The sequence below is a fragment of the Thunnus thynnus genome, chromosome 16, assembly GCF_963924715.1.
Source record: "Thunnus thynnus chromosome 16, fThuThy2.1, whole genome shotgun sequence".
Taxonomy (NCBI): Eukaryota; Metazoa; Chordata; class Actinopteri; order Scombriformes; family Scombridae; genus Thunnus; species Thunnus thynnus.
In genome coordinates, this window is record NC_089532.1 from 5,615,230 (window position 1) to 5,642,542 (window position 27,313).

At 39.8% G+C, this 27,313-nt stretch overlaps 1 protein-coding gene across 3 annotated transcripts; it reads right to left on the bottom strand.

The window, feature by feature from the left end:
• Nucleotides 1-1,328: 1,328 nt before the first annotated feature.
• dnaaf9 (dynein axonemal assembly factor 9) lies at nucleotides 1,329-26,059 on the bottom strand. 3 transcript variants are annotated; one of them, XM_067615219.1, is made up of 38 exons: nucleotides 25,872-26,059; nucleotides 24,747-24,826; nucleotides 24,443-24,568; nucleotides 24,225-24,349; nucleotides 23,671-23,767; nucleotides 23,357-23,463; nucleotides 23,126-23,203; nucleotides 22,515-22,616; nucleotides 22,308-22,363; nucleotides 22,067-22,202; nucleotides 21,579-21,660; nucleotides 20,791-20,827; nucleotides 20,605-20,689; nucleotides 20,438-20,514; nucleotides 20,207-20,251; nucleotides 19,870-19,915; nucleotides 19,663-19,774; nucleotides 19,338-19,408; nucleotides 19,102-19,149; nucleotides 18,916-19,003; nucleotides 18,669-18,772; nucleotides 18,319-18,462; nucleotides 17,916-18,001; nucleotides 17,539-17,640; nucleotides 16,775-16,892; nucleotides 16,536-16,624; nucleotides 16,237-16,371; nucleotides 15,753-15,878; nucleotides 13,290-13,327; nucleotides 12,226-12,361; nucleotides 11,806-11,892; nucleotides 10,990-11,096; nucleotides 10,663-10,737; nucleotides 9,651-9,835; nucleotides 9,225-9,290; nucleotides 8,687-8,780; nucleotides 7,568-7,686; nucleotides 1,329-4,096 (listed from the first exon to the last, which is right to left on the bottom strand). In XM_067615219.1, the coding sequence occupies exons 1-37, from the start codon at nucleotides 25,925-25,927 to the stop codon at nucleotides 7,580-7,582; spliced, it is 3,453 nt and encodes a 1,150-aa protein (XP_067471320.1). In that variant the 5' UTR covers nucleotides 25,928-26,059; the 3' UTR covers nucleotides 1,329-4,096; nucleotides 7,568-7,579. The 3 variants fall into 3 exon arrangements, with proteins under 3 accessions (XP_067471320.1, XP_067471321.1, XP_067471318.1); XM_067615220.1 differs by having other exon boundaries at nucleotides 1,329-4,100; XM_067615217.1 differs by having other exon boundaries at nucleotides 1,329-7,686.
• Nucleotides 26,060-27,313: the final 1,254 nt, after the last annotated feature.

The following is a 27,313-nucleotide window of genomic DNA, read 5'->3' on the forward strand; positions in this document are numbered from 1 at the left end:
GTGATTTTACTCTCAATTATCTGGGACTTCTAAAACATTTCTTTTAGTGTAACTTAGAGATGTTATGGGATGTAAAAAGTGGGATAATTTTTTAAAAAGTTAACAAAAATACCAGGAAAAAAATCTACTGCTAGGTCAGGTAGTAAACTGATTTTAATGTGTAAAATTGGTGGGGTGTCCCTTTAATTTTGTCACTAGTGCTTGGAATTAGTATCTAGTATGGTATTGGGACACAGCTTAAAACTTCAAATGAATACTTTATCACTACTTTGGAAAATACCTGACTGAACAGTAACACATCATAGAGAAACAACACAATTTCTCAAACTTGTTGTCCCATGCAGCCGGAAACATTTGCACCCAGGGGACACTTTAAAGTTGGGGGTCAAGGCCGATGACACCTTCCTTTCCAACCCACCAAAACACGCAACGTATCTCCTTATCGGCCTCAGTTTTAAGGAAAAACTACTTGCCCCATAGCCTTGCTTGTTAAATTTGAACAAATACAACAGAGTACAGTGCAGCATTGTTGCACTGACCTGGGTCCACTCAGCAGGCTTTGGCAGACGCCAGCGAGAGTGATGAGTGTTTACATGTGGCTGTCATAATAGCCCACAAATAGCCTCAGTAAAAATACAACAATAGAGGGGCGGGGAGGAGAAAAAGGGTGGTTAATGGTTGAAGCGATATGGCACAAGTGTGTTTTAAGTGTGCTAAGTGTATCTGGGCGGGGGGGATCTTGCCTTGAGTCGCTGGGGAGAAACTGGCGGCGCAATGGTGGCAGGAGAGAGGCGAGGAAACGCTGATGTCAGAGGTTAGCCATGTGGAGGACTGTATCTGCCTGGCAACAATACAAGGACACACACACACACACACAGACTCTTCCTTTCTTTTAAACACAAACACACACACACACACACACACACACACACACAACATAAGGAAATGGAGGGCTAAAACTGTGCTATGTGGGGCAGGATTCCTCACATTCTCTCAGCACTATTTCAGCTGCCATTTCTCTTTAATGAAGTGTGTTAATGTCTGAGCCGCAACACACTCACATGAGAATTTACACACACACTCCTTAGACACTTTTATTTAGTCTGCCCCTACCGGGCCTCGCAACAGAGAGCTCCTCGCCTTAGTTGTTGCTGTTACAGGGTTTGGATGCACATGTTGTATCAGCAAGTGACAAATCCACTACTATGCTGAACTGGCTGCTTGTGTGGCTCCTGACATCTGAGACAGTATAACAGTTAATACAAAGTGCAGCAACAGAATGTAGGCCTGTAATATCGGGTTTAGTGAGAAATGAGCAAACACCGATCAACCATATAAATATTTAATGGATTACGCGGTGCAATAAATACAACAGTTAGATTATAAAAGCATCAGTCACAGGAAAAAAACAAAAGTTACAGTAGTTTTGTGCAAATGCAATTCAGTTTTGCTCACTTTCTGTGAACACCCTCAAAACAAAATGTGGAAGTCAGTTTGGCACTTTTGAAGTAGTTTTTTTTTCTTTCCTCTACTTGTCACAATAGAGACCATATGAAGTTATTTTTTTTCCCTTTTATTTTAGACGGCTTGCAGACAGGGGAGAAGAAATGAGCCCTTTACTTTTTCCCAGATCTAATTTTGCCATCATGACATCAAACACCTCCCAACTTGAATCGTTACTGTTCCTTGACATGAATAACGACGCCCTAGTTCGTACATGGCTGTTCCGTACAGCCAGTATGTTTCTACAGACAGAAGATATTAACCACAATTTCACCCCCATCTTCTTCTATAACACTTTAGTGTGATAGGGCAAATATGTAATCTCAGGTATGGAAATAATACCTGAGCAGATTCCTCTCGCTGTCTGTGAAGACTGTGAGGTGAAGAGCCTGTGATTCCCTTTTAACCTTGATAAGACAGAACAGCCCGAACAATTAGTATCAACAGTCCCCTGAGGCCTATGAAATATTTGGTCAGTTAAAAATCCATTTCCAAGCCGCCTTTCTCCAATAAGCACAGATTACATAGAAATATCCACTTCTTCAGGAAGTGCATACAAGTCCACATCGTTGGCCCTTTTGAACACTGGAGCCAATCTTCAAAACTAGAAAAGAACAAAAACCTCTCACATTGTGTTATCACATTGCAGTACAAGAATATCACAGTCCTCGCCCCCCCCCACCTTTATAAAACCAATTAACACCAAACTTTGTTTTTGTCCTATAACTTCAGCTACAAAATGGCTAGCCTCCACAAACAGCATGAAGACACCAGGGTGCTCAGTCTGCCAGAGAGCTGCGTAGCTGTCACACTGAGAGGCTTGTGGAGGGCTCTTTGGGCCCCCCGATGTGCAATAAGTAGGGGTCACCCAACTTTAGTCACAAACTTAAATCCTCATTTTACATCTCTACTTACTGATTCAAAACGTCAAGGTTTTGAATCCCAACTAGGGCTGGGCATCGACAGAAGACAAGCATTTCCTATTATTTTGATGTGGTTATGGATTTTAACGGAACCTGAACATAAATTGTTAGCTTCAGTAACAAAAATACAACTTCTAGTGTATTTACATTTTAAAGAAATCCTAAGCTACCAAGAGATATACCACTATAAATGTAAATAAAATGTACCCAGCCCGTATTCCGACATTTATTTGGTTAGTTTGCAAGAATACCTGAATCGTCCTGAGCCCTCCAGTGGCCTCCCCATGTGTGACCTCGCCTACTTTACCCTCTGGCTTTAGTAAAAACACATTGCTTTAAAAGAACGACTCCATGGATTCCTTTCACCAATACTGTTGAAGGACGGATCTTCGCCTGACAACACCTCCTCCTCCTCCCCCCCTCTGACAGGGAGAGAGATGGAGCTCTGAATGCAGCTTTAATCTCTGCTTTTCTTAGCCGTAGCCAAGGCACTGCTGGATCAGAGAAACCTGACGTCTCACAACTGATCAGATTCTCTTCGAGTTTTTTCTTTTTTTTTTTTTTTGAATTTAAAAAAAGAAAAAAGTTGCATCTGCTTTTGCTTTGTGTAGCTTGTGCGAGGAGACGTTTTGTTTGCATCTAGAATCGTTCAATTCACAGTCTTACAAAAATAATTTTTTTGTCGTTTCGAGGTAATTCAAATTCTTAGCAGATATGTAAAATAAATGTGATTATTTTCTCTTTTGTTGTACCAGTTTGGTGAAAGGCAATTCTGTCAGCATATATGCAGTATCATATTCACATGACATCTCAACACATGCAAAATAGTGTAGACATACTTGTAGTAATAATCGTGTATATATGTGTGTGTGTGTGTGTGTGTGTGTGTGTGTTAGTGGTAATTTGATTTCAATATCACAAACATCTTACATAACCCTCAACTCTTTAAGGACTACTATTTGATCTCTTGGCCAATTAAGGTTTCAGTTCCACTGCTTTGACATGTGTAGCTGGTTTCAAAGTTGTGGCGCCTTCAGTCTCCCATACATCAGCCTCGCAACTATTTCACTGTCTGTCAAGGTAACTCTCTGCAGTATTACATAACTACAGAACGACAGCAACAGTTGCTTGAAAACAGACGGCTTTGATAGAGTGCATCTCTTAAACGTTAAACGGAGGATCCGGCTTATACGGAGGGGGGGTCATCATTTTGTCAACAAAGGATTTAAGTTACATATTATCCTGCTCCACTTTTTGAAAAAAGCAGTGTAATCTGTTTGCATTACATTTATCATACATTTGGCTGCACTTATGGTTGTGTTTGTGAGTGGACGTTATTGCTCTTTTCGAGTGGTGTCTCATTTTGTAACAAAACCCTTGACTTCTTTTTAAGACCCTTTATGGTGTTATGTGAGCTACAAGCACTCAAAGCCAGAATCCAGCAGACCACAGAACACAAGCTGTGAGAGACTGAGAATTTAGCAGCTCATTTGTTTGCTTTGTTTTGTCCTTAAAGAGATATTTGAGAGTACTGTAAGTAGAATATATAAAAACACAAGGTACAATTGCACTTCTTTTATAGAGTAAAGGAGAAGGACTGTACGAGAGGAGTTAATGGAATGAGTAACTTGGGGTCCGCTCCTCTCCGCGTTGACCCCTCTTTTTGCTGGCTATCTGGAACATGCCAGGGTAATACATGTTAGAGGCATACTTTGTTGCTATGTTACGTGCTAATCTATGCATTTTGTTATTCTTCTAAAAAGACAGTGGCACATCTAGCATAGGATGATATGGCTTGTTTAGATCTAAGTAGATTCTACTGAGAGGACGGATGGGGCCAGCAGTGTCGGGGTGAGTTCAGGCTCGGCATTATTTGAACCTGTGCAGAGACACATCGATCATCTGGAGGGGGGGAGAATTGCTAACAATTCTATCACTCTCTGATTGTCTGCCAATTGAAAACTAAAATTATTGATTCTTTCGGTTTTACTGGCTGTTAACAGCGTTGACAGACAGACATGTAAGACATGACATAGTCAGCGATGTGAATGGCGACCCCAAAATACACTGAGGTAACCCATGATCTAAAAATATCTGTTTGGATAAGAATCAAACAACAGTGAATAAGTGTTCACCTCACTAGCAGGCATTTCCCCCCCTCAACTGAGGAATTAGATTATGGACTTCGAATATGCTCTTACCAGAAACACCCATCATCTCTTATCTGACATGGTGAAAATCATATTCATCATGGCATACCGGCAATGTTTGGGTACAGTATGTAAAGGCCAATTGTTGTGTTGTAGCAGCAGCAGTATCAACAACTCAGTATCAGTTCACTAAAGATTGTTAATTAGTCTGCATGTTACACTGCTGACCCCATAATGAATGAAAGCCATTAAATCTCCAGAGACTGTAGCAGGGTTCCTTCACATTTTCAGCCTGTGAATTGCATGTCTTTTCCATGCTTCTGCTTGGAAATTTTGTTTTGGTTAGATGTCACAATTTATAATATGTAGTTGTACACATGACAAGATGTGTTTTCCACAGCTGAGGAATTATGAAATACATTTTACCTTCAAGGTAGAGTATTTCAAATCCTGTGTAGGAACCCTTGTAAGAGGAAGACATGCATAGAACATTAGTGTGACGTACACGATCGCAGAGCAAACAGTAGCGTAACTACTCATTTCGACAGCACATATAGTCTGATTCTCTGCAACATCACGACTGATACAAAGTCTTTATACCGTACTCTAAAGGCTCAACCCCTGTTATCCAAACCTCACCAGACAATTAACTGGCTTTTCCCCACATTATGACATTTAACCCTTGTCCTAACCAAAACCTAAGTGGCCCCAAAGATTAACAAAAAAAGCACGGGAATGTTCATGTTTCACAAATGCAAGAACAAATGAACATTTTGACCAAAATGGTGAATTGAGTGATCCACAGCTGGCTGCAGTGAGGCTTAGCTTATCATCTGTGTCTACCTGGTTTCTTAGGGTGCTTTCACACCTGCCTTGTTTAGTTCGGTTGAATTGAACTCTGGTTCGTTTTCCCCCCTTGGTGCAATTCGTTTGGGCGTTTGTGAATACAGCAATCACACTCGGGTGCAGACCAAAACAACTGGACCAAGACCTTGTTGAAAAGGAGGTCTTGGTCAGCTTACAGTACGTATGCTGGTACAGTTCGATTGTGGAATGAACGTGATCTGACCCAACTGCAGGAAGCGTTGCGCATTTTTTGGATTAAACCAGCTCCTGTAGCTGCACTGTGCATTAAGGCTGCCTTCTCTGCAGCTGACTGAAGGCAGCACGTCTTCTTTGCGCAACGTGAAGCAACACATTGTTCTCTAGATGTTGCATTGAAGTGCGTTCTAACATTCTGCTTGCATATTTTGGCTTGGTATATGGCCCCAACGACTGGACCGGATTATTCATATAACGGATCAGGCGAGTGCCTGGGAGCACCAGTCAATTTGCCGTACTGGGCAGCACCAACGTGAAAAATATGAAAGACGTAAATAGTTTTTGTGTTCAGAAACGGCAGATACACCATTTATAAAGCACTTTAATTTAGATTTTAATTATCATTATTCTTATTAATAAGAATAAGATTAAGAAACCAGTTGAAAAGTAGTTTCAGCACCATGGAGGCGTAGAGAGAGAGAGAGAGAGAGAGAGAGAGATAGAGAGAGAGAGAGAGAGAGAGAGAGAGAGAGAGAGAGACGCAGTTTATCTCAGTAATAATCGTAGTACACTTTATTGCTGATAGAAAATATTTTCACAGACAATTTTACTAATCCACCTTTCTGTGTGGAACAAGTACACCTTTGTTTCCCTGAGTATTATGGTTCACACATTAGTTTTATTCTTTTTTTTCAAATGCGAGAAGGAAAATCAAGTTTTTTATAAATGTTGTATTAGTCTATCTGCCGTTTCTGAAAAACAAACTCTCATTTCTCCGCTCGCCAACCCCACAAGATTTCTGACCAATGAATGGAGTGCCAGCTCCTACAACCAAACCGAACCAAACCGAACTGAACCGAAGGGAAAATGTAACAAAGTAGCAACTCATCCACTGATTCGGACAAAGCAAATGAACTATAGGTGTGAAAACGCCCTTACTGTTAACTAGCAGCATTGTAATAAACAGAATGCAGTTCTGTGTAGAAAAGTTTCTGGTGACATGCAACCTCAGTTATTCAATGAGTTTCTTGATGGCCTCAGCTGTTTTGTAACTACAAGACGTTGCTGCAGGGAGTGAAGTCTGCTTTATTGCACTTTCATTAGATTCACTTTAGGAGTCTTAAAATAAAGCACTGGGATGGCGTATAGCTGTGTGATTAATGGCATCATTCATCAGTTGGCTGCAGCCAACAGGCTGTCCAATGTTTACAGCTCTACGGCCAAGCGTTCCCTCTGCTGCAGCGTGGCACGCAGACAAGCTAACAGGTGGGCTATGGATTGGGTGACAACAGAGGAGGAGCGATTCTTGAGAAACCCCACCAGGGAGCCCACCAGAATCACACGGCTATCCATGCCTGTCCAGAAATAGAGGCATTAATTTGCCAACTGTGATAAACAGAAACGCACAAGCCGTAGGAGTGTGCAGATGGAAATTCCCTTCAATTGTGCAAGTCTCATAGCTTGCAGGCTTAGTGGCGTAATCACATTGGTTTAAAGATGGAGTCTTGTGTTGCGTTATGTTTCAGATTTGTCTGCAGTTGTGAGGAACTGTTTTAATTTGCGTTCACACAAGCGACCACATCAATTTGCCACTTTCAGTTGATGAATGTGATACGTAACCGAGCCAAGTGCTAACTGTACAGTCAGTTGTGTTGCAGAGGAAGTAAAGCCTACACCAATGCCATGACATAACTGGTTTTTGATGGGTGACGTCACCCAAAACCTCACCTGCACTCAACTTTTCCATGCCACCAAAAAGAAAACAAAGTGACATAGTTTAAAGATAATGAATGGACGTCTGGCAGCAGCAGCTTCTGCAGTTGCATGTGATGTGATCACACATTGACCATTTGAGTGGAGTGTTCAGTACATAACCCCCCGTGCCCTCCCTGTCCCTCCCATAGTGGTTCCCTTAGAGTGAAATGATACAGATGGAGGCAGTGGACGTACACACAGATTCTATCATGGATCAAACAGGTCAGGCTGACCCTGCAGCTCTAGCTGGCGGTTGAACAGCTCGATCTCTTTGTTGGCTTCAGCGATGTACTCCTTAATAAACTCATCCATGTCTGCAGTAACAGCGATGTAAGGGAAACAGCAGTAAAATACGCACATGATCACACTTCAATAAAAACTCTTAAATAGTAGTAATTTTCCATGACTTTTCAAACACAGGGCTTGATTTTCATTACATTCACTAACTCAGATCTACTGTATCTTACTTGTCAGTTAAAGGGAAACTTTGGTATTTTTCAACCTGGATCCTATTTTTCGATCGTTTTGTGTCTAAAGTGACAAATGGGGACGACAATTTTTGAAATTAGTCCAGTATTGAGCGAGAGCGCTTCAGCCTGCAGCCGTGAAACAGGCCACAATGTGATGCTTTGGGGCCCCGTCAATGTACATCCACTAAAAGTGCTTGTTTTTGTCACTGACAGGCTCAGATTGTAATTATAAGTGTCTGACAACATTATGGAAATGATCCCTACAGGGAAATAAAACGTTTTTCTTTACCTTTCGCTTGATCCCATCTGTTTGTTATTGTGTCTAACCAAGTCTTGTGTAGTCATAAGTCTCATTCTGAAGAGTTGAGTTGTTGTCGAACTCAGCTAAATATTCAGCCATGACTTTGAAAATCTTTTAGATAAAACTAAGCTACACGTTCTGTACTCCAACATCATCCTTTCCATAATGTTGTCAGGCACTTATAATAATCTGAGCCTGTTAGTGGCAAAAACCAGCACTTTTACTGGACGTACACTGACAGGACGCTATTGCCCCAAAGGATTACACTGCAGCCCGTTTCACTGCTACAGGCTGAAGTGCTCTTGCTCAATACTGACTCATTAGTCACTTAGACATAAAAAGATGGGAAAATAGGGTCCAGGTTGAAAAATACTGAAATAAATCCCTTTAAACAGCTGATTTATGTGTGCCTGTTTTTGTTTTAGCTTTTGAAATATGGAACATCTCCAGTTCTTTCTCCAAGGCTGAATAACAGATTAGATGAAGTTGAGACGATATATTTAAAAAATAGACAGTAACTTCCATGAACACTGAAAAGGATACTGGGATGGCAGTTTCTTTTTTCTCCAAAGATGTCAACATATTGATAACCATTGTAGAAGTAGCCTGGTGGTAGTGGGTCCAAGTGCCTCCGCAGCTAAACAGAAAAATACACACATGCCCACATGAGTAAAGGTTCCCCACCCATCCCATTCCCTCTTAGAAGATATGAAAAACCTGAAAAAGTTGCTTTGTTTGCATCCAACATATATCCATGTATCCTTGAACCCTAACAAAGATGCTCAATGCATTTCTCCAACATCTTTTGGCTAGCACATCACTAAATCTCTTGGCATGTTGCAGTCACCACCTGTCAGTCAGTGAACTAGCATGAAACTATTGGTGGGCTTGTGCTTGGTGTCACCATTGTGCTCATCAGCACATATATGTGTTGCATTAGTGCTGTTACTTCAATACAGATACAAACAAAGCAGGGACTCCATTACACCACTAGAAGTCAAAACATCACAGGGTTCCTTTAATGCTGTCGTGTGCACACAAATTCCACCAACGTTAAAACAGTAAACTAAAAAACACTCACATGTATGTTCTTGATTTCCTGTGGTGAAAGGGTATTTTTAGTCTTCTTAGGCTTCTTTGTCTGCCTCTGTAAACAAAAACAACCTTGTGGTTACAGTATATTGTCTGATGATGATGATAGATGAATAGGTTGAAGATTCAGCCAGACTTTTTTCGTGGTCACCATTGTCAAGTTTTTTTTAGTTCCATGTCCATTTTACACTCTTTTCAGACACCAGTTTGGTTGTAACAGGATGCAGGCAGATGCAGGACAATCATTTCAAAGATTAATTGATATTGCACTGAGTGGGTTCTTTTATATGCATCTAAATATCTACAGATTTTTGAGGGGCAAACGACAAGCAATTAATTTGTTAATGTCATCTTTTATCATTATTTTTTTCAGTGTATATTACCAGTAAAAAAGCGGGGACATTCAAATGTCTACCTGCTTGGCACACAGTCTGAGCCAGTCCTTCAGTCCGTCCTCAGTGAGACCAACACCGTCAAAGATCAGGAAGCAGGAGGCGTTGTTCTTTTGGAGGCCCGGGGTCAGTGGGTCGCTCCGGTCTGGTACGACGCTCAGGTTCCCGCTCGCTGTGTTGTAGCTCACCTCCATCATTTGGTCTGAGTCTGGAGGTTCCAGAGTTGAAGGCGCTCACATCCAACACACACATACAGTTCACACCTAGCGTAGCACCTGCTACAGCAGCAATGCTGTCGCTGGGGCGCTAATGTTTTAACATCCATACAATCTCTCTGTTCCCAAAATGGCTCACAGAACTCACATGTGTAGTACAAAACAAATTTAAACATGTCAAATATGTCCCAACTGAATGTAAAATATGTATTGAATGTAAAACAGCTAAATATAAAAAATAAAATAAATGACTAAATAGAAAGTGATGTAAATGATACACTAGCCTACAGACAGTGACTGAGATAGACACTTGACACTAAGGGAATGTGAATAATAATATAAGGATCACACGGTCTCCACACTCGTTCCATACCACTGTATCCTCCCAACTCTCTACAAATGTATGCACACTCTTTGCACATCTCCTCACAGCCACCTGCACTCTCTCCTCATGCAACAACTCTACACAGATCTTAACAAAGAGTGAGAAAAAACTATGTGGAGGAAACCAAACCAGTGAACTATGGGCTGAATTCAGAACACCAGACACCAGAGCAACAACCGAGCAGTATTCCTACCGTCAGGGGCTTCTTTTGCCTGCCTTGAGGGCAACCATTTCTCTAACAATTCCCAAAACTGGGAAATACAAATGCAGGTCAAATATTTACCAAAGAAAGAAATGACATTTGTTTAGTATCGCTTCACAAAAGGCAAACTCTCTTTTACTTCTAAACCTGGTCTGAAAATGAGAAAAATTAGTCACAACAGAATTAGTTTGTATTTTACATGAGTAATAAAATGGAAAAAACATAAATCCTACCAGAAAATCTGACTTTTCCCGCAACATTGTACACATTTCCTTGGAAGGGGCTTGGCCTTAGTGATGACTTCAATGCTACAGAAAAAAGTAAAGAAAGTGCATTTACTACCACAAAGCCATAATGTAGTTGTAGGATGAATCCTTTTGGAAAACGGATTATTTCACAGCAACCACTGATAATTACTTTGAGACATCAGTTGTTTCCATATTTGGAGGGAAAGGCAGCTTATGTAATCATCATCAAACCCTGCCAGCTCATATCTGAAGCTTCTGTCACGTGTAAGAGTAGAAAAAAGGGGGGTAGGATGGGCTTTCTTTCCATCTCACCTTTACAGCGGGCGACAAATAGAGGCCTCTCTAGGGGCCGGTTGAAAGCCATGCGCTGCTGGGTGAGAACCAGAGACCCGGAACCAGAGAAGAAGCGCCCTTTGCACCTGAAACACAGAACACGTGCACATTGCACAAATGGTGAGAAAGTTAAGTGTCGAGCAAGCCAAATGTTTGTGCTACATTTTGTCTTTGGCTGGAAAGTTGTTTACTCTACCAGCTGCCCACAGGAAAGAGGCCAGTGCATGTGATTTATTGGTATAACTGTGGAAGCGGATAATAAATCTGTAAATGCAGATACTCTCACCAGTTTCCTGTCCTGGTAAAGAGCTGAGGAAGTGTAAGAATCATCCCACACACACACACACACACAAATGAAAAGCTTGGAGATGAGTAAATCAAAAGGGACAGACTTGCTAGATATCCAGTGTATAATCTGAGGATTTAGTAGAGGTTCATATTAGACTGACCACTGAGGCATGAGGGCTAGATGGACCGGGTCCAAAGGGAAGGAGACCCCCTTTGTGTACATGGCAACTGTATGGCCAACAGCTTGTTACTGGGCTGCCAGAAGGCAGCTGGTGATAGAACACAAGATGCCCTGAGGGGCTTTACAGCAATCAGCAGCCGATACCCCCACCACTGCATCCGAGTGGCAATTAAACCGCGGGGAGGCAAGACGAGGCAGGACTGCGGAACGCCAAGGCAGGAATCAACGCCGATGTGTTGCTCAGCGCCCGAAAGGTTAAGTGTGGACCCAGGAGGACATACAGGGGTCACAACTAGTAGACTGGAACATAGGAACAAGGGTCTTACCAGCCAGGGTAGAGGACATAACGTGCTCTCAGCATCTGTGGCTCATTGAAGCTGCTTTCAGACAATATCAGATTCACATCTTCATTCCTGTTGAAGGAGAAAAAAAACTTATGGTAACACTAAACCTTACAATGGTCTACATAAATGTTTAAATCCATATGAAAATACAACATATGCATACCATGTAAGTACTTGAAAACATCTTTAATGCATAATGGGCTTCTAATCACAACAATGAAACATTCTTTCAGTACAGAATGCACTGGGGAAACATTCCTGTGGTAAATGAGCAGTGCTCTGACCCAACAGATTTTTAAAAAAAAGCAGAATAAAATGTAGCCTAAAGAGAATATTTTAAGTAAAGATAAAAGCAGTTAAATGACTGTTTGCGGCCTTGATCATGATTCTGTGGGCGCCTACCTGGTGACAGCTCCTCTCTCTCCCAGTATGAAGGCTGCGGTGGGGTTGGCAGAGCGTACCAACTGCTGAACATGCTGCATGAGAGGGTGCTTCTGCTCTGCTGTCAGCCCGGTGAACACCACTGTACTCACAATACCTGACATACAATGAGGCACAAAAAAGGGAATATGAATTCCAGGAGAAACTGACTCACTTTGCTGAAAATACAAAACCATTCAAGCCACTGCAGAAATACATATACACTCGGTTTGATTTACTGGCATTACTACTGCAGCTGCAGCGTTTTTCTACCTGTGAGCTGGATTTATATGGAAATTAACAGTTTGATTCCTTCAAATCCTCCAGTAAGATACAAAAGGAATAACAAGTTATTAGATGCCACATTCAACTACGGTGGTTGCCCCTCGCTCATCCGATGACAGCTGCACCCAGCTAGACTTCCCCCACACTACCCAAACTGGATCTGGTTCCAGTAACAAAGATGGCAATGATGGTGTAAACCCACATAAAACATGAAACATGCACTGTATACATGTAGCCAGTATAGCTGCAGGATGTGGGATGTTAATTTACATGAACTGTATGGCATTTAAATGATTACTAAGAGCTTTACTGTTCAATACAACATAATAATTGTCATATGTTTGTGTAATATGTTGATAATAAGTGCCAGTGTCACATTTTCAAATGGTCATGTAAGGAGGGGAGATGGCAGGGAACATTTCACAAGTCAAAGAAATGCTAAAAACAAAGGCTTCTGCACATTTATTTCTTCACTAGGTGTTTTTGTTGGTTCTTTTTTCTCATTGCTACTTAAATCTAGTTTGACAGTTTGAAAAATAATACACTCTTGACCTTTTACGACTGTTTGGGAATGTTTATTCTCTACAACCAAGCAGCGTGATGTATAAAATGGCTTTTTTTTCACAGCTTCCAAAAGAGCTTCACGTCAATATCAATTAATATCAATTTGATGTTTCCTCAGTATGCCATGAAAAAAATGTTTATCCTGATTTTGTTGTTGGGGGACAGAAGGGTAGTAGATTGTATCAGACAGGACTTACCTTGACTACACTGCTCCAACAGCTTGGGAAAAGCAAACCTAGAATGAAAGACAAAGGAAAGCAATACAAATTTAGTGTTGAGGATAGATTCTGCTTCTTAGCCTTTTCAGACATGTATCAAGCACGTTTGAGCACACCTTCAGCAGCGTTTCAAAGACAACCAGATGACTGTTTGGTGTTATGGGTGCTGATTAATTACTAAACCAACTACTGTATAGAGATTATGCCGGAAATAAATTGTAATCATCATTTTGAAGATGAACTTTTCTACATCTGTGACAATGTAAACGTATTCATTACTTATTCCGTTTGGGATCAACAGAACTGAGTTTGAATGTATTTATCTTAAGAGTCTTCTTTATTTTAACCCATGCTGTGTTCCACAACGGGTGTTTGCCAAAGTTGTGTAGCAACAAACAGGCTAATTCCATGTTATGGTCCTTGGCTTGCAATCAGGTTATCCATCCTGCAAAGCATTTTTCATAGGATGATATCATGACTGTGACTGGCAACTGACCAATGTAAAAGCTTTCTGTAATTTCATTTAATCTTAACATAATTTATCCTGTGTTGTCAAATCGATCAGCGTTATACATCCCTCTCTGAATAACCATTCGCTCCCCCACAGCCTGAAGCTCTTGAAGAGCCTACAGGCTGAGGGGGGGGGGGATCAGCAATTTGAAAGGCATTTATCTTTTCTGTCCTGATGTAATGAACTGTCTACATCCATCACAAAGAATGGATCATGACTGACTGATGAGCTTCGCTGAGGAGGGGGTGCTGGTCGCACATGTGGATCTGGGGGATTAGAGGGCTATGCTGAGGGAGGTGACGGGGAGGTCAGGTCTAAGCTGGGCTAACCACACCCAATTAGCACCATAGTGGGGGTCCATAGACCTCCATACAATCTATGGCAACAGACAGTGACAGGGGCTTTCTGAAGATGCCTCAAATGGAAAAGTCAGCGCTAACCACATTGCTGCACATCTTTCCACTACTCAGGCAAGTAGGTCTGAGTCGGACTGGAGGGTCATCTCAACGTATTTATAGAGCATGTATGCAAATATATATCATATAAGAGTCTTATTGTGCAGAACCAAACTGAACATATGTTTTTAATACTGTAGCACTTTGAGTTTCACTATGAATGAAAAGTGTGGTGCAAATTGAATGTATGTATGTATTATTATTTTTTATTACATAACACCTCCTGGCTTTTAATGAAATTTCTTGGGGATAATGAAAAATGGCAGCAGTAATTCTCCACGCATGTTGTAAAAACTAGACCCTCTACACTGATCTCATCTGTATGCCAGTATCACTGGCAGGCCCAGCATGGCTGTGCAGTGGAAAACAGCCTATTAACCGGAGTGGTATGCCATATTGTGTGGATCAGCTCAGTCAATCTATGACAGTGAGAAGCTCTGTAAGCTACATCTAAAGCCTGTAACAAAAGGAGAGTGAGATTAAATGTAGGACTGATCCTCTCTGTAAAAGACCTAGCCTTGAGTTTTAATAGCTAAAAGTGTCATGTAACCTCGTCCTGGAAACCTCCGGTACTTCAACCATTTATCAACATCCAGCCCTGTCTGTCATCGCCTGGTCTGTCCGTATGTTACTTGAAAACAGAAATGAGTAGAATCCTCAACTTGAATTTCAAGTTATCTCTCTGGTTTGTTGCATCCAACTACGTTTGCTTATGTTGTCTTAAAAAGCTAACTGTACTCGCAACAAATGAAAAGTTTTTATAACATATTAATAATAGGGACGGGTGGTGCTTCAGGAGTGTTTTTGTAGTGAAACTGCATTAAACTACACCTGCAGTCCTCTGCAAAGGAGCAAACTATCCTCTTTTTAGAGCCAACACTCAAGCCCAGAGATAGAGAGAGTATTTCTGACACATTAGATCTTCAGTGTAGGATTCCTTTAAGATGATGATGATGATGATACATACTTGAACCCATGCAGCTGCTTCAAAGTAAAAGCCTTCCAGCCCCTGGGAATCTGATAAAAGCATTAGCATGAAGCAGGTGCTGGGTGTTACTGACTATGTCACTAACTTACGTGTCTTCAAATCAGAAGAGAGTTACTATCAAATAGGGTCATATAATATATTATTATCCAGCACTGAGGTTGATAGTTAGTAAGCTGGAAGTGATTTTGTATTTTATTTTATTTTAGGTTACCCAGTAAACACAAAACAATTTTAGAATTTTTTCTTCAGCATGCACAAAGGGAGACATGAAATTGTACACTGACTTCTATATTTGGTCTCAACTCACTGTCATCCAACACACTTCTCCTAGTTTCTGGTCTGTATGAAATTCACTCACTCAGCAACTTTGTGTGCAGTTTAATGTCAGTGGATATGAATTCATCTGAAATATACATATCTCTTTATAGCAGTGAAAGCCTGTTTTTTTTTGTTTGTTTCTTTTTAACAACAGCAGACAGAAGGTTCACCTGTGCTCCATGCAGGAGGCGAGTGGATCCACACAGGCGGTGACAGCGCCGATAGTGAAACAGGCTTGGACAACTGGGTCAGGGTGGAAAAGCACGGCCTGGACTATATCCAGGACATCGGTGTATCTGTATATGTTGGAAGGAACATTTACAAATGTTAAAGTCCTCACAAGCTGATAGAGAAAGGTAAATTAATCCACTCTTGTGAATGTTGGATTTGAATACATATACGACTTCATATACAACCTTCTTTTAACAACAGACACTCTGAATGCTCAAAAGGTATAGATACTAAGATCTATTTTATGAATCATGATGAGATTATCTGGGTTTTAAATGATTAAATGATGATCAGTTAATATTATTTTCACATTGTTGTTTTTGTTGTAATGAAACACATCCGTGAAGCTAAGTTCTGCTCCTCTGTATTATTCTTGACTTCTCAGTTCCCTGCTATATCAAGCTGATCAGCAGCCTTTCTTACCCAGGTGAGAGAACCAACAGACGGGGTTTGCCTCCTGGGCCTCTCTGGCTCTCCAGGAAGCTGGACAAATACTGCTGGAGGTGAGAGGCTGAGAAGCTGTCACGGCTGTCAGGAGCAGGCTCGTACACCACCCACCTGCAGGTGGAATGCAAATCAATTTGTATTATTTTCGTTTGTGCTCTTCTAATTATTATTATCATAATGAAATAACTACAACATATGTCAGATTAAAAAGGATAACAGAAAAAATAGAACAAAAAGAAAAGCAAAGAATCCTTATTGGATTAAATTTCTCTCACCTTCCGCATTCCTTGTTCAGCTGGACCAGGAAGTTGCAGAGTCTCTTCTTATGGCTTCCTGGCAGTCCGGTGATGATGGTTATGACAACCTTTTCACACATTAAAAGGTCCACATCAGATTTGCATAGTCTCAGCTTTATCATATCCTAACATTCCTTTAAAGGAACTAGAGAAGATATTTACCTTGTCTACATTTTTGAAATGAGGGAGATGCAGTGAATCCTAGTCTATGTGCTCACCTTGTCTCCCTGGCTGCTGACCGGGTTCCTCAAGTCTGAGGAGGGAAAGAGTGTCCCCAGGTGGTCATACAGAATGGGCTCCTGACCAATACTACTCAGAGAAAAGTGCTGCAGAAACCTGGCATAGATCAGAATAAAGCAATCAGTAGATAGTAACGGGTTCACAACTGATCAGCGTGTCTAGATGTAAAAACAACATATCTTGCAACTAAAACCATGTATTTCTAAGGATAAAATAGACAAAAATGCTACAATTTTCTGACTGATAGTGTTGAATACACATAATATGAACTGACTTATTAGGACAAATCGTGCAAAAATGTATTTATCATTTATTTTATAGTCATAAGAGAGAGACAGAAAGAGAGACAGAGAGACAGGAAACACAGGTGCTCTTTGTTTTAGCAATAACAGCAGGAATACAACGTGTGTGGCCTGTTTTTTATGCCAGATAATGAATCAACATTATTTTATAGATTTTCTTGCAGCGGAAAAGACCTTTCCAGCGTGGATGCCCACCATCTGAATATTCTGCACCGAGAAATACGGCCTTAAATTCTATTTTGGGAGGACACAGTCCTGATTAAACAGTACCTAGCATCAGGTTTTATTATTTGTTTGGTCCAACTCTGAAGCACTTTACTGTGTAATTGGAGCGTGACCGGATAAAGATCCAACTGGGATTGAAACGTTGTCTATTAAAATAAATTTGTGGTTTGGAGTCAGGTGCGCAGGCGTTCATTGATCCGGGTGTTTATACTAACATGTCCTGCTCTGGCAGCTGGGAGTATGAAGTCTTCAGGCTGCCTCTGCGTTTGGCGACTGGTGGCTCCTGACTGTCGTGCAGCTTCTGCAGTCTGGTGTGCCTGAGAGAAAAGAGTTATTACAATTTATTCAGCATGACAGTAAGTATCAAACAGTTTTAAGAACTATCAAAATCTGATGATATGGTGAGAAAGGGACTAAAATAATTCAAATTGACATACTGATAACTGAGCACTGGGAAAATTCAAATGACTGTGTCCTAATTTATCTTATTTGATCAAATACAAGTGATACAAGTGTCTGTATCAATACTCCATCCTCCAGAATCTAGGATACAAAAAAACGCATATCAGTAAAACACATGCAGTTATCTTACATGTTTCTCTGGCTCCAAGTCAGGTGTTCTTGTTCCACCATTTGTAGAGAGAGTCCAGATTCAGAGTTTTTCCACACTGACAAAACCTGAAACCAAGAGTGAAAAGGTTCATTTTGTATCTTTGATGAGCATAAAATGAAGAGGAAGTGGGATTAAAAAAACATATTTTTCAGTGATGGATTATCCTGGAACCAACACAAACCCAAATCCTTTCCTGCCTTTAATCTATGACTCATAGATCTCTCAAACTAAATATTTTCAGTCCTAGTGTGAGTTAAAGACATCCTTGTTGAATTGCCCACAGGCATGATGAGAGACTGATATTCTGAGTCAGCCGTACTCAGATAGCGCCGTGTATCTTCCATCTCGAGTCAAGTCAGAAGTCACTGTCTCAAGGTCTTACCTTGGAATAGAAGGCCCTGTGGCTCTTAGACCTGGGCTGAAGAGCAAAGACCAGACACTGGTCAGAGCTTTGGAGGGGGAACGGGAGGTGGGGGAGCAAGGTGCTCTCATACTCCAAAATGAGAGAAGCTACAGCACCGGAGTCCTGTTGATAAGAGGACGCATGCTAAATCACACAAGCTGATAGCAGGAATTAAACAGCATGCGCATTAATATGTTCTAGAAATCAATAACAAAACAAATCTTGTTTACAAAAATATATACGTGATGCAATGCAACGATTGAACTTCAAATCACATGATAAAATTGTAAATATTTCATATTTTTCCAGTCATTCATTAATATGCATACCGGATCATAGAACTTGATGTTGCTGATGTGATCCTTGGAGACGGTGATGCTTCCATATTGAGAATGGATAAACAGGAGTCCCCCGGAGAAGAAGATGATTTTCCCTGATAATATTTGCATAAATAGTAAAAAAAAATTATACCAAATCACAACTCTTTGTCACATAAGGTTACAATATCGGCCCAAATATAATACAACACTGGTACACTGGTTACAAGATGACCCACATCTTTAGTGAGAGCGTTACCTTCTTCAGGTGTGGAGAGCTGGCTGCTGGAGAAGACGTAAGCAGCATCTGCTACAGTCAGAGCAGTTCCCAAACATGTACCTTCCTCCTTCAGTTCAAAACACATATGAGGTCATATAAACATGCATACTGTATATAAGCCTGTAAACATGTAGTGCAGTGGGTACATGAAGCCTCTTAACTTACTTTTGTAAGATTTTGAGCTTGCTCAGATTGTTTGACATCAGATTCCATCTGAAAACAACATGACCATCATGACAAACAAGGATGCTAAAAACAAATATTCAACTACTCTCTACTACTTCTAGATAAAGACTGAAAATGTGTGCATTAGTAAACTTTAATTGTAACAAAACCAAGACTAAGTAACTCAATGTTTGGTTAAAATTCATGTGAAATGTGAATTTCAGCGCCACACATACCAGCCAGCAGGCGTAGCGAGGCACCGTTGTAGTGAGGATAGTGTAGCAGCTGTCTGAGGACACAGTGCCATCTGCAGGAGAGGAAACAGACTTGTCTGACATGGAGGATAAATAACAAAGCCAAAAAATGACAAACATGGAAGATGAATCACAAATATGATCCTCGGTGCAGAAAACTGTCCATTTTCAGACTAGTCTTCAAATGAAATCTCCTTTTTCTGTTGATGCTGACCTGTGGATTTGTCCTGTTTATGTAAATCTAATTTCCTGCGTGAAATCAATCAGCAGTCCGTCTTAATTAGACTTAATGTAATCAATATTCTACCTTTCTGTTGAATGTTGATGCTGGACTCCAAGAAAGATTCAGAGAAGACCACAGAGCCCAGGTCCCCCCCATCCCACTGCAGGTCTGGGATGTCATGGACGGTCATGGAGGCCTTTGGGAGACAAGAAGTGGAATAACAAACATTTTCTGTGGAAAACTGTTGACTGTTTATTGTTGAGAAGAAAGAATACTGATACTCTTACTTACTGTTTTTATCATGTAACGGCTTTCGTCATCAGACAAGGGAATGATCCTATAGATTAGACAAGACAAGAAAGGCTCTTTAGATGTGAAATCACATATTAATAGAAACGTTCATAAGAAAGCATTAATTAATATAGAAATCTATAAGTATTGTACTGTAGCACTGAAAACGCTGAATGCACAATTGTAAGTCGCTTTGGACAAAAGCTTCTGTCAAATTAATGTATTGTAGATGCAATGCTGTATGCAGTTAACATTATGGAAATGTTTACAGAAGAATATTTATGAAAAACAACTTTTAAGACAAATAAATGACTCATGAGGACGAGATAACTCTCACCTTCCTTGCTTATTCACTGCTTGAATGTTGAAGTCACATTTGGACCTTAAAAGAGAAAACAATGAATCAAACAGAGATTCAAACAATACATTTCATTTCATGCTTGGCTGAAAGTTTCAATCTGATATCATTTAATTACTGAACAACTTAAGTAAACAGCTGGACACTGACAACAGCCTATTGCACTAACAGTGGACAAGAGATAAAAAATGAATAACAATCAGTTTTTACCTGAGAGCACTGCGGTACTGACTTAAATTCAACGAGTCCAAAGTCATCAGAAAGGTTTGCTCTGCTACATCTTTTGCCTAAAAAAAGTATTTCTTTATGAGCAACTGTGCATGCTGCATGTAAGATAAATGTTAAAACAGACAGATTGTTGTTGTTGTTGTTTTTACCTTGGTGGGACTGGAGGAACAGGAGTAGCATTTGATTCCTGAAAGAACTGCTTGAACAGCAGCTGAATAAATCTGTGACAAAAGTCTGAAAAGCAAACAAATCCATCAAATATTCTGAAACATCCAACAAAGATCATACAGTAGCTTCGTAGGAAAATACTGATTATGAAAAGTACAATTACTTACAAGACTTCTGTTTTCTTTTGCTGTGTATTTTGATTTCCTGTGGGTGAAATACAGCGAGTGTAAACAAATTTTAGACTAATGATACAAATAAGGGCTTCTCATATTACAGCTAACCCCGGGCCAGCTGAGCCCCTTCTGGACTCTGCATTTCACTGCAAGCATTTACCCAAAATGTAATCCTCCAGACAATAATGTAAAATGTTAAAATAAAGATTTACTAAAACTTCACATGTAGGCAAATGATATATTTTTTTCTTCAAATGTTAATACTAATGGCTTAACCACACAGGAGGCGTTTCAGCTGCATTTTTCAGTCATCCGTGTCACACATGATGGAACAGATATGATCTTATTTTAATCCATACAGCTGTCTACACAGGCTGGGTAATGGCTCATGCTATATGTGTGTAACTGTGACCCAAAGCATATTTTTATACTTCAAGTCTGTTTTTCGCGTGATCGTGTGACACAGTGATCATGTGTTGGGCTGTGTGTGATGCCAAAATGCCTGTATGTATCCTGTATAGACACTGATGAACAACTGAAGCTGCTGCTTTGCTAATGTGCATCCCATAGACCGCATTATATATACTATTATATTCTTATAGACTATGTATTATATACTTATATACTTATAGACCGTGTTACCTAGAGTCTATGACGGATCCTGCATAAACATTGTGTAACAGTCATACAGAGCTGTTGGCTACAACTCAGGTAGTCTATATGTAGGGTGTATAGCTGCATTGGAAAATAAAAGTCAGCAAAGTCATACAATGTAACCTCACCAAGGTATGGGGTGTGGGTGGTCCCAAAGAAATAGGTTCGAGTGCAGGCTAACGGTCCTTTGGGAGCCACACACTGCAAAATCTATAGGACAAAAAAAGTGTTTGTTTTGAAACATGCAATAATGGCAAGTATCCCAATTTTACAAATGACAGACAAAAATGGTGTAAAATGACCTAAATCAACTTAATGAGTCATCACTTTTAAACATTTAAACATTTAAATAACACTCACTGACCACTGGTTATTCTAAATTCCTTCACCAGGTGGTGCTGCATGCCAGTGTTTCTCTTTAGCTTAATTAATACATTAAATGTTATTGCACAAGTTTAATTAACATAATAAAATAACGACACCAGAAAAATATGCAGGTTTTTACAGTGGCCGATCATAGTTTACAGTGTTTGTTATATGATTTTTCCATATTATACTGTTTTATATTGGAGCATCATCAGAGAATGTCTGCTTGTACTCAGCTGCTGCTTCTTACCATGTGTCTGGCTGTGGAGGCTCGAGGGCCTGTGTTGCGAACCTGATGACTCTCAGAGGGAAAGTTGAAGGAGTAGCTCTCCAGATCCTCGGAGGAGGAATGCCTCCCAAACAACACAAAGGGCTGCTGACTTTTACTGAAATCAAAGAAATAATCAATTGAGTGTTTTTTTTGATTCTACAAACTACAAAACCACAACTGAATGTAATTTTAGTATATTGACATTGAATATGATGTATACCTTTTATCAGTGATGTTGCTTGAGATCAGTCCATGGGAGTAATACGTGCGGAATGCCTGTAGATTAATGAGAACACACTTAATGCACTAACCTGAAAACTGAGACCAGATATAAAACCAAAAATGAAAACAAAATTACTAAAGGTAGTAAACAATAACATTAAATTAACGTCCAGAGAATTCTGTTCTTTTAGGACTATTAACTTACTTCTCCTGCCTGAGCTTCAGACAGCTCCAGGATGGACAGATGGCTCTCCAGGTCCATGCTGGAGAAAAAGCTGGTCCACTGCTTCTCAAAGTTAACCAAGTCCTAAACCAAACAATAGCCAGGTTAGAGTACAGCATGGTATTGACCGCTCATGTTCAAACCTTCATATGCCAAATATGAATAAACAACCATCACCGTTTTACCACTAGGTATAGCAACTGCTCATTATTTTTACAGTAGATTAAGTTGTTTTTTGAATCAGTTTAATTCATAATTTCCTCTATAAAACGTAAAATATTTATGACAAACTACCAGATCCTAAATAGATGCCGTACAATCCCTACTGTACACTTGACCAACAGCTAAAAAAGCATTAATGACCTTTACAAATTATTACCAAATATGGACTCATGCACCTTAATTTATCAGATACTGAGGTGTAACTTTTAACTAACCTAACTTCTTGGTGATCAAAACCAACAAACTATTGATCATTCTAAAAAAAAAAACACATTAGATGTGTGGCCATGAATATATTAGACGAAGGCCTGGGGGTTATATGTGACAGAATATGGTTAGAAAGGTCAGTGAATAAAGAACCTCAGTGTTACCTCGCTTAGTAGATTATCCAGGGACACTGGGTCGAGTCTGTTGTACACCTGCCACAGCCTCTCACTCATGTCCATTAGCTGGAAAAGAAAAATGGGAATTCATAAACAAAAACAAGCTGAAACAAGAAGTAAGGGAGCACGAGCACAATGTACAGTAGTGCTACAAATGTTCTTCGATTTGCTGCGCTTAAGAGCTGAACAAATGTCTTTAGTTTGTAAGTTTGAAGGTACCTTGTACTTCATGGTGAAAAAGCTTCCTCTGCCGATGCCTTCCAGGGCAAATGCTTGAATGAGGGGCCATTTTTCCACCATAAACATATCAAACTTCTGGATGTGTCCTAAAAATAACAGTAGAGCAAGTATAAACACCTGCGTTGTTGTAATTACACAGTAAATACAAGCTGTCTAGAGGTTGAAACTACATTGTATTCATCTGTCTACTGGCTCACAATGTCATGCAACAGAGTTAGTGTGTGAACGCTACAATTTGTCTTCAACACAAGTGTAGCAAATCAATGTTGAGGTTAAATTGTGTTGATTTGTACCCTGTGAACTGTAAGGTACTCCGATACGATGGCAGTCCTGCACCATTGTGACAAAACTGGAGATTTTGAACTCTTCTGCTGCTTCTTCATCTTCATACTGTGTGTGGAGGATGAAAAATACATGAAAAGTCAAAAAAGGAAAAGAACTCTGGATCTCTGTAATATCAATCACAGTAAAAAACAAAAACAAAACAAAGGTGGTTCATATAGTTTTTTAGAAGCAACTAACAGCTCCAAAGAAGACAAGTCAACTGTGCAGAAAGTGCAGGTAAACCTAGAATACACTGCGTCATAGATGAAAACAGATATGCTGCTTTTGCTGCACAGCCACTGTAGACGAGGTGTAACATTTAAGATCACTTATCTAAAAGGGAAGTGCATTACAGGTATGCTGCAGGGGTTTAAACTGCTGCAAAGTGGACACATTAACATGGCTTAACACTCTTAATAAGGTTAACGCCCAATATATTACTCCTACAAATAGCCGGTGCATACAGGAAGTATATAATTAACAGGACTGATAGGCCTTTAGGGGAGGAAGAAGGCGTTTTCACCTCTGCCTCTGTCATGCAGTAGAGATGCAGGTTTCTCCAGTGAGACACGTAGGGCAACAGGTAACTGTAGTTCATTGGGTTGCAGTACAGATGAACACACTCTGCCTTGATCAGAAGGATTACATCTGGCGAGGAGACGAGCAAGAGTTCAGAGTAGGTAAAAACTAAAACAAGGAAAAAACATGATTAAAAATATAGTGAACACTCGGGAAACTCACCATCGAGCATTTCCTCAGAAAATTCCTCAAGCAAATGTTCAAGATTCAGCTGATTTCTTCCATATAATCCATAGAACAGGTATTTGGCAAGCTCAGTGCAGCCTTCATTATATCTGCTGTCAATTCCTGAAATACAACACACATAAACAACCATTAATGTTTATTATATGCTTTGGAATGATCATATAAACTGTCTTATATTCCATGTGCACTGAAGCCAAGTATTTACTATAAACATATCAGTTCGGGTACAAATGCCAAAAGAAGTAAAGGATCAAGATAAAAAATTTGCAGCATCACATACCAAGAGAACACAGGATGCCGTCCGGAGTGGCAGCGCCGCCATCAGAGAGCAGAGACTGTACCTGACGCAGACGACAGCAACTGAATAGAAAAAAAAACAAAAATATAAAATAAATATATATAATAATGGCAGTAAGGGAGTAAATTATGAACTGAAAATTATCTCATAATTATGATCTCCACATCTCATTATGACTTAGCAGCTCCTCAATTATAAGAAATGTCTGATAAGTATGCAAGCCTGCAACAAACAATTATTATCATTACTGGTTAATCTGATTATTTTATTAATTAATCAATTAATCATTTAGCCTATAAAATGTCAGAAAATTGTGAAAAAGGATAATTGTTTCATTGTTTTGTTCGATTAACAAAACCCATCACTAACACTGAAACTCAGAAAACCATATTTGAGAAGCAATGACAAAGTGACTGATAATTAACCTAATCAATTAGAAATTTTCAGAAAACCACTTAGGAAACTATATTCTATATAGATTTTTAGGAACTTTTGAGGTGACTTTTCCCTTTAATTTTCTCCTTGACTGTACTGTAAAATGATCATTGTTAACAAGATTTAGTTCACATTTTCAGCAAGGGTTTACACATGAACAAATATTCTGTTTTGCAATTTTTTTTCCTTTTTAATTTTCTCCAGAACTATAGAGTAAAATGACCTCTTTGATGACTTTATGATCATGAATTATCCTATATAACTCATATATCAATCATATTAGCCTGACCAGTAAATTCATTTTCTTTTTTTTCATGCAAATACAAATGTCAAGCTACTTTTTACGTTACACATCCTGCATAACTATTTTGTTAAGCTATTCATTGGCGTTAGCAAAGAAGCAGGTATTCCAATAGGAATGGGTGTTATGGCACAGTAAAATGAATGTGTAACGTTCACTTGTTTACTAGGTTAATTATGCTAATATTGGAAATGAGGCTAAACCATCGTTAATTTATCGAGGTATCAAGCCAGCTAATCACATTATCCAGCGATAACTGGCGTCGGAACGTCGACAAATAACGGACAGCTGTTCGCGCTAACGTTAGCCGGGGTTAGCTTGACAGCTTCACTGAAGCGTTATCTGTAAACACAACTCGATATTAACATTACCTGACAGCTGGGTTGACTCCCGAGTATTTTCCGTTGACTCTCCTTAAACCGGCCATTGTAATTGTTGTCACGGTGTACACAATTCACGTTTAAAATCGATCAACGTCTCGTATTTTCAGGCCGAATAGCTACATCTTCTCCATCACCCTGGAGAATGTCTACACTAGCGTAGCAACGGGGCGAACCATTCGACATTTAGGGATGTCAAGGCTTAATCTTAATCATACTTTTGGGCAATCCTGACAATATATCCCCATTGATATTATCATTGTCGACCATTTTCGTAACCTATCGCAATTTATTTCGTATCGGTCAAATCAAGCGTTTAACAGAAATGAATGTATCCGAATTCACCAAGCGATGTCCCCTATTTTACGCTGTAGTACTGTCTTGTTTTGGGAGGTTTGACAGCAGCAGCATTGAGGGCGATGGTGCAATCCCTCAGTAATCTCAGTAATTGTGTCTTGTATGTAAGGGAACTCCTGCTCATAGCCTACTGTAGCTATGTCTATGTCCAGATTAAAATACATGTATGGGCTATCCAATGTTAATTCCATGGTTTCTACTGTCCCTCCTTCTTCATCATAAGTGAGAATTGAATTAGGGCCAATTCTGCTGAAGCCAACAACCAGACTAAGTGATTTCCATTTTGGTTTTCATTAATGTGCATGCCCACAGGGACTTTGGCTCACATTTTATCTTGCATATCAGGCACTACATCTCTTTTGAGTTAGTAGCCTAAGTGAAGGCTGATTCATTAGTAATGCAAAGAAGAAAATCATAAGATGTCTCACTGACAGGCTTCGTTATGCAGTGGGCATTAACTTAATAGATTCAGGTGGGAAACAGAACAAGTGAAAAAGGCCAACTAATTAGGGGATTGTAAATTCTCATAAATCAGTTTATTAAAAATGTTTACCTCAAATATTACTTTTAATACTCTGGCATATTTAAAATGTAATCACATCGGGCACTGAAATCTGTCCACACAGTCACATTATGGGGATTCACTTTATATTGGAAGACAAAGCTGGTCTCCATGAGATAAACAATTAAAGTTTAGGGTTTAAGACTTGGCTCTTGCTTAAGGTTATGATTTTTGGTTCAGGTTTTGGCCTGTAGTGACTATGGTTAAAGTAAGGGTGCATTGGAGATTAATCTAATTCAATGCATTGTCCTCCTACTGTAGTAGCAAAAACATTGTGTGAGTGAATCTGTGTGTGTTTGTATGACAAAGAAAAAAGAGAGTGTGCTATGGCTAGCAAGGATATTTTAAAATCTGCATGACGAAGATGCATTAGACCAGTAGCTTGTACATTCCAGGTTGTGTTGTGGAATGCACTTCCTTGTCAACAAAACAGCGGGTGACACGTGAAATGCTGTAATCAGGAAGCATTTTCTTTTTTTTTTACCCTCATAATGCTTGTTTCAGAGCCAGAGAA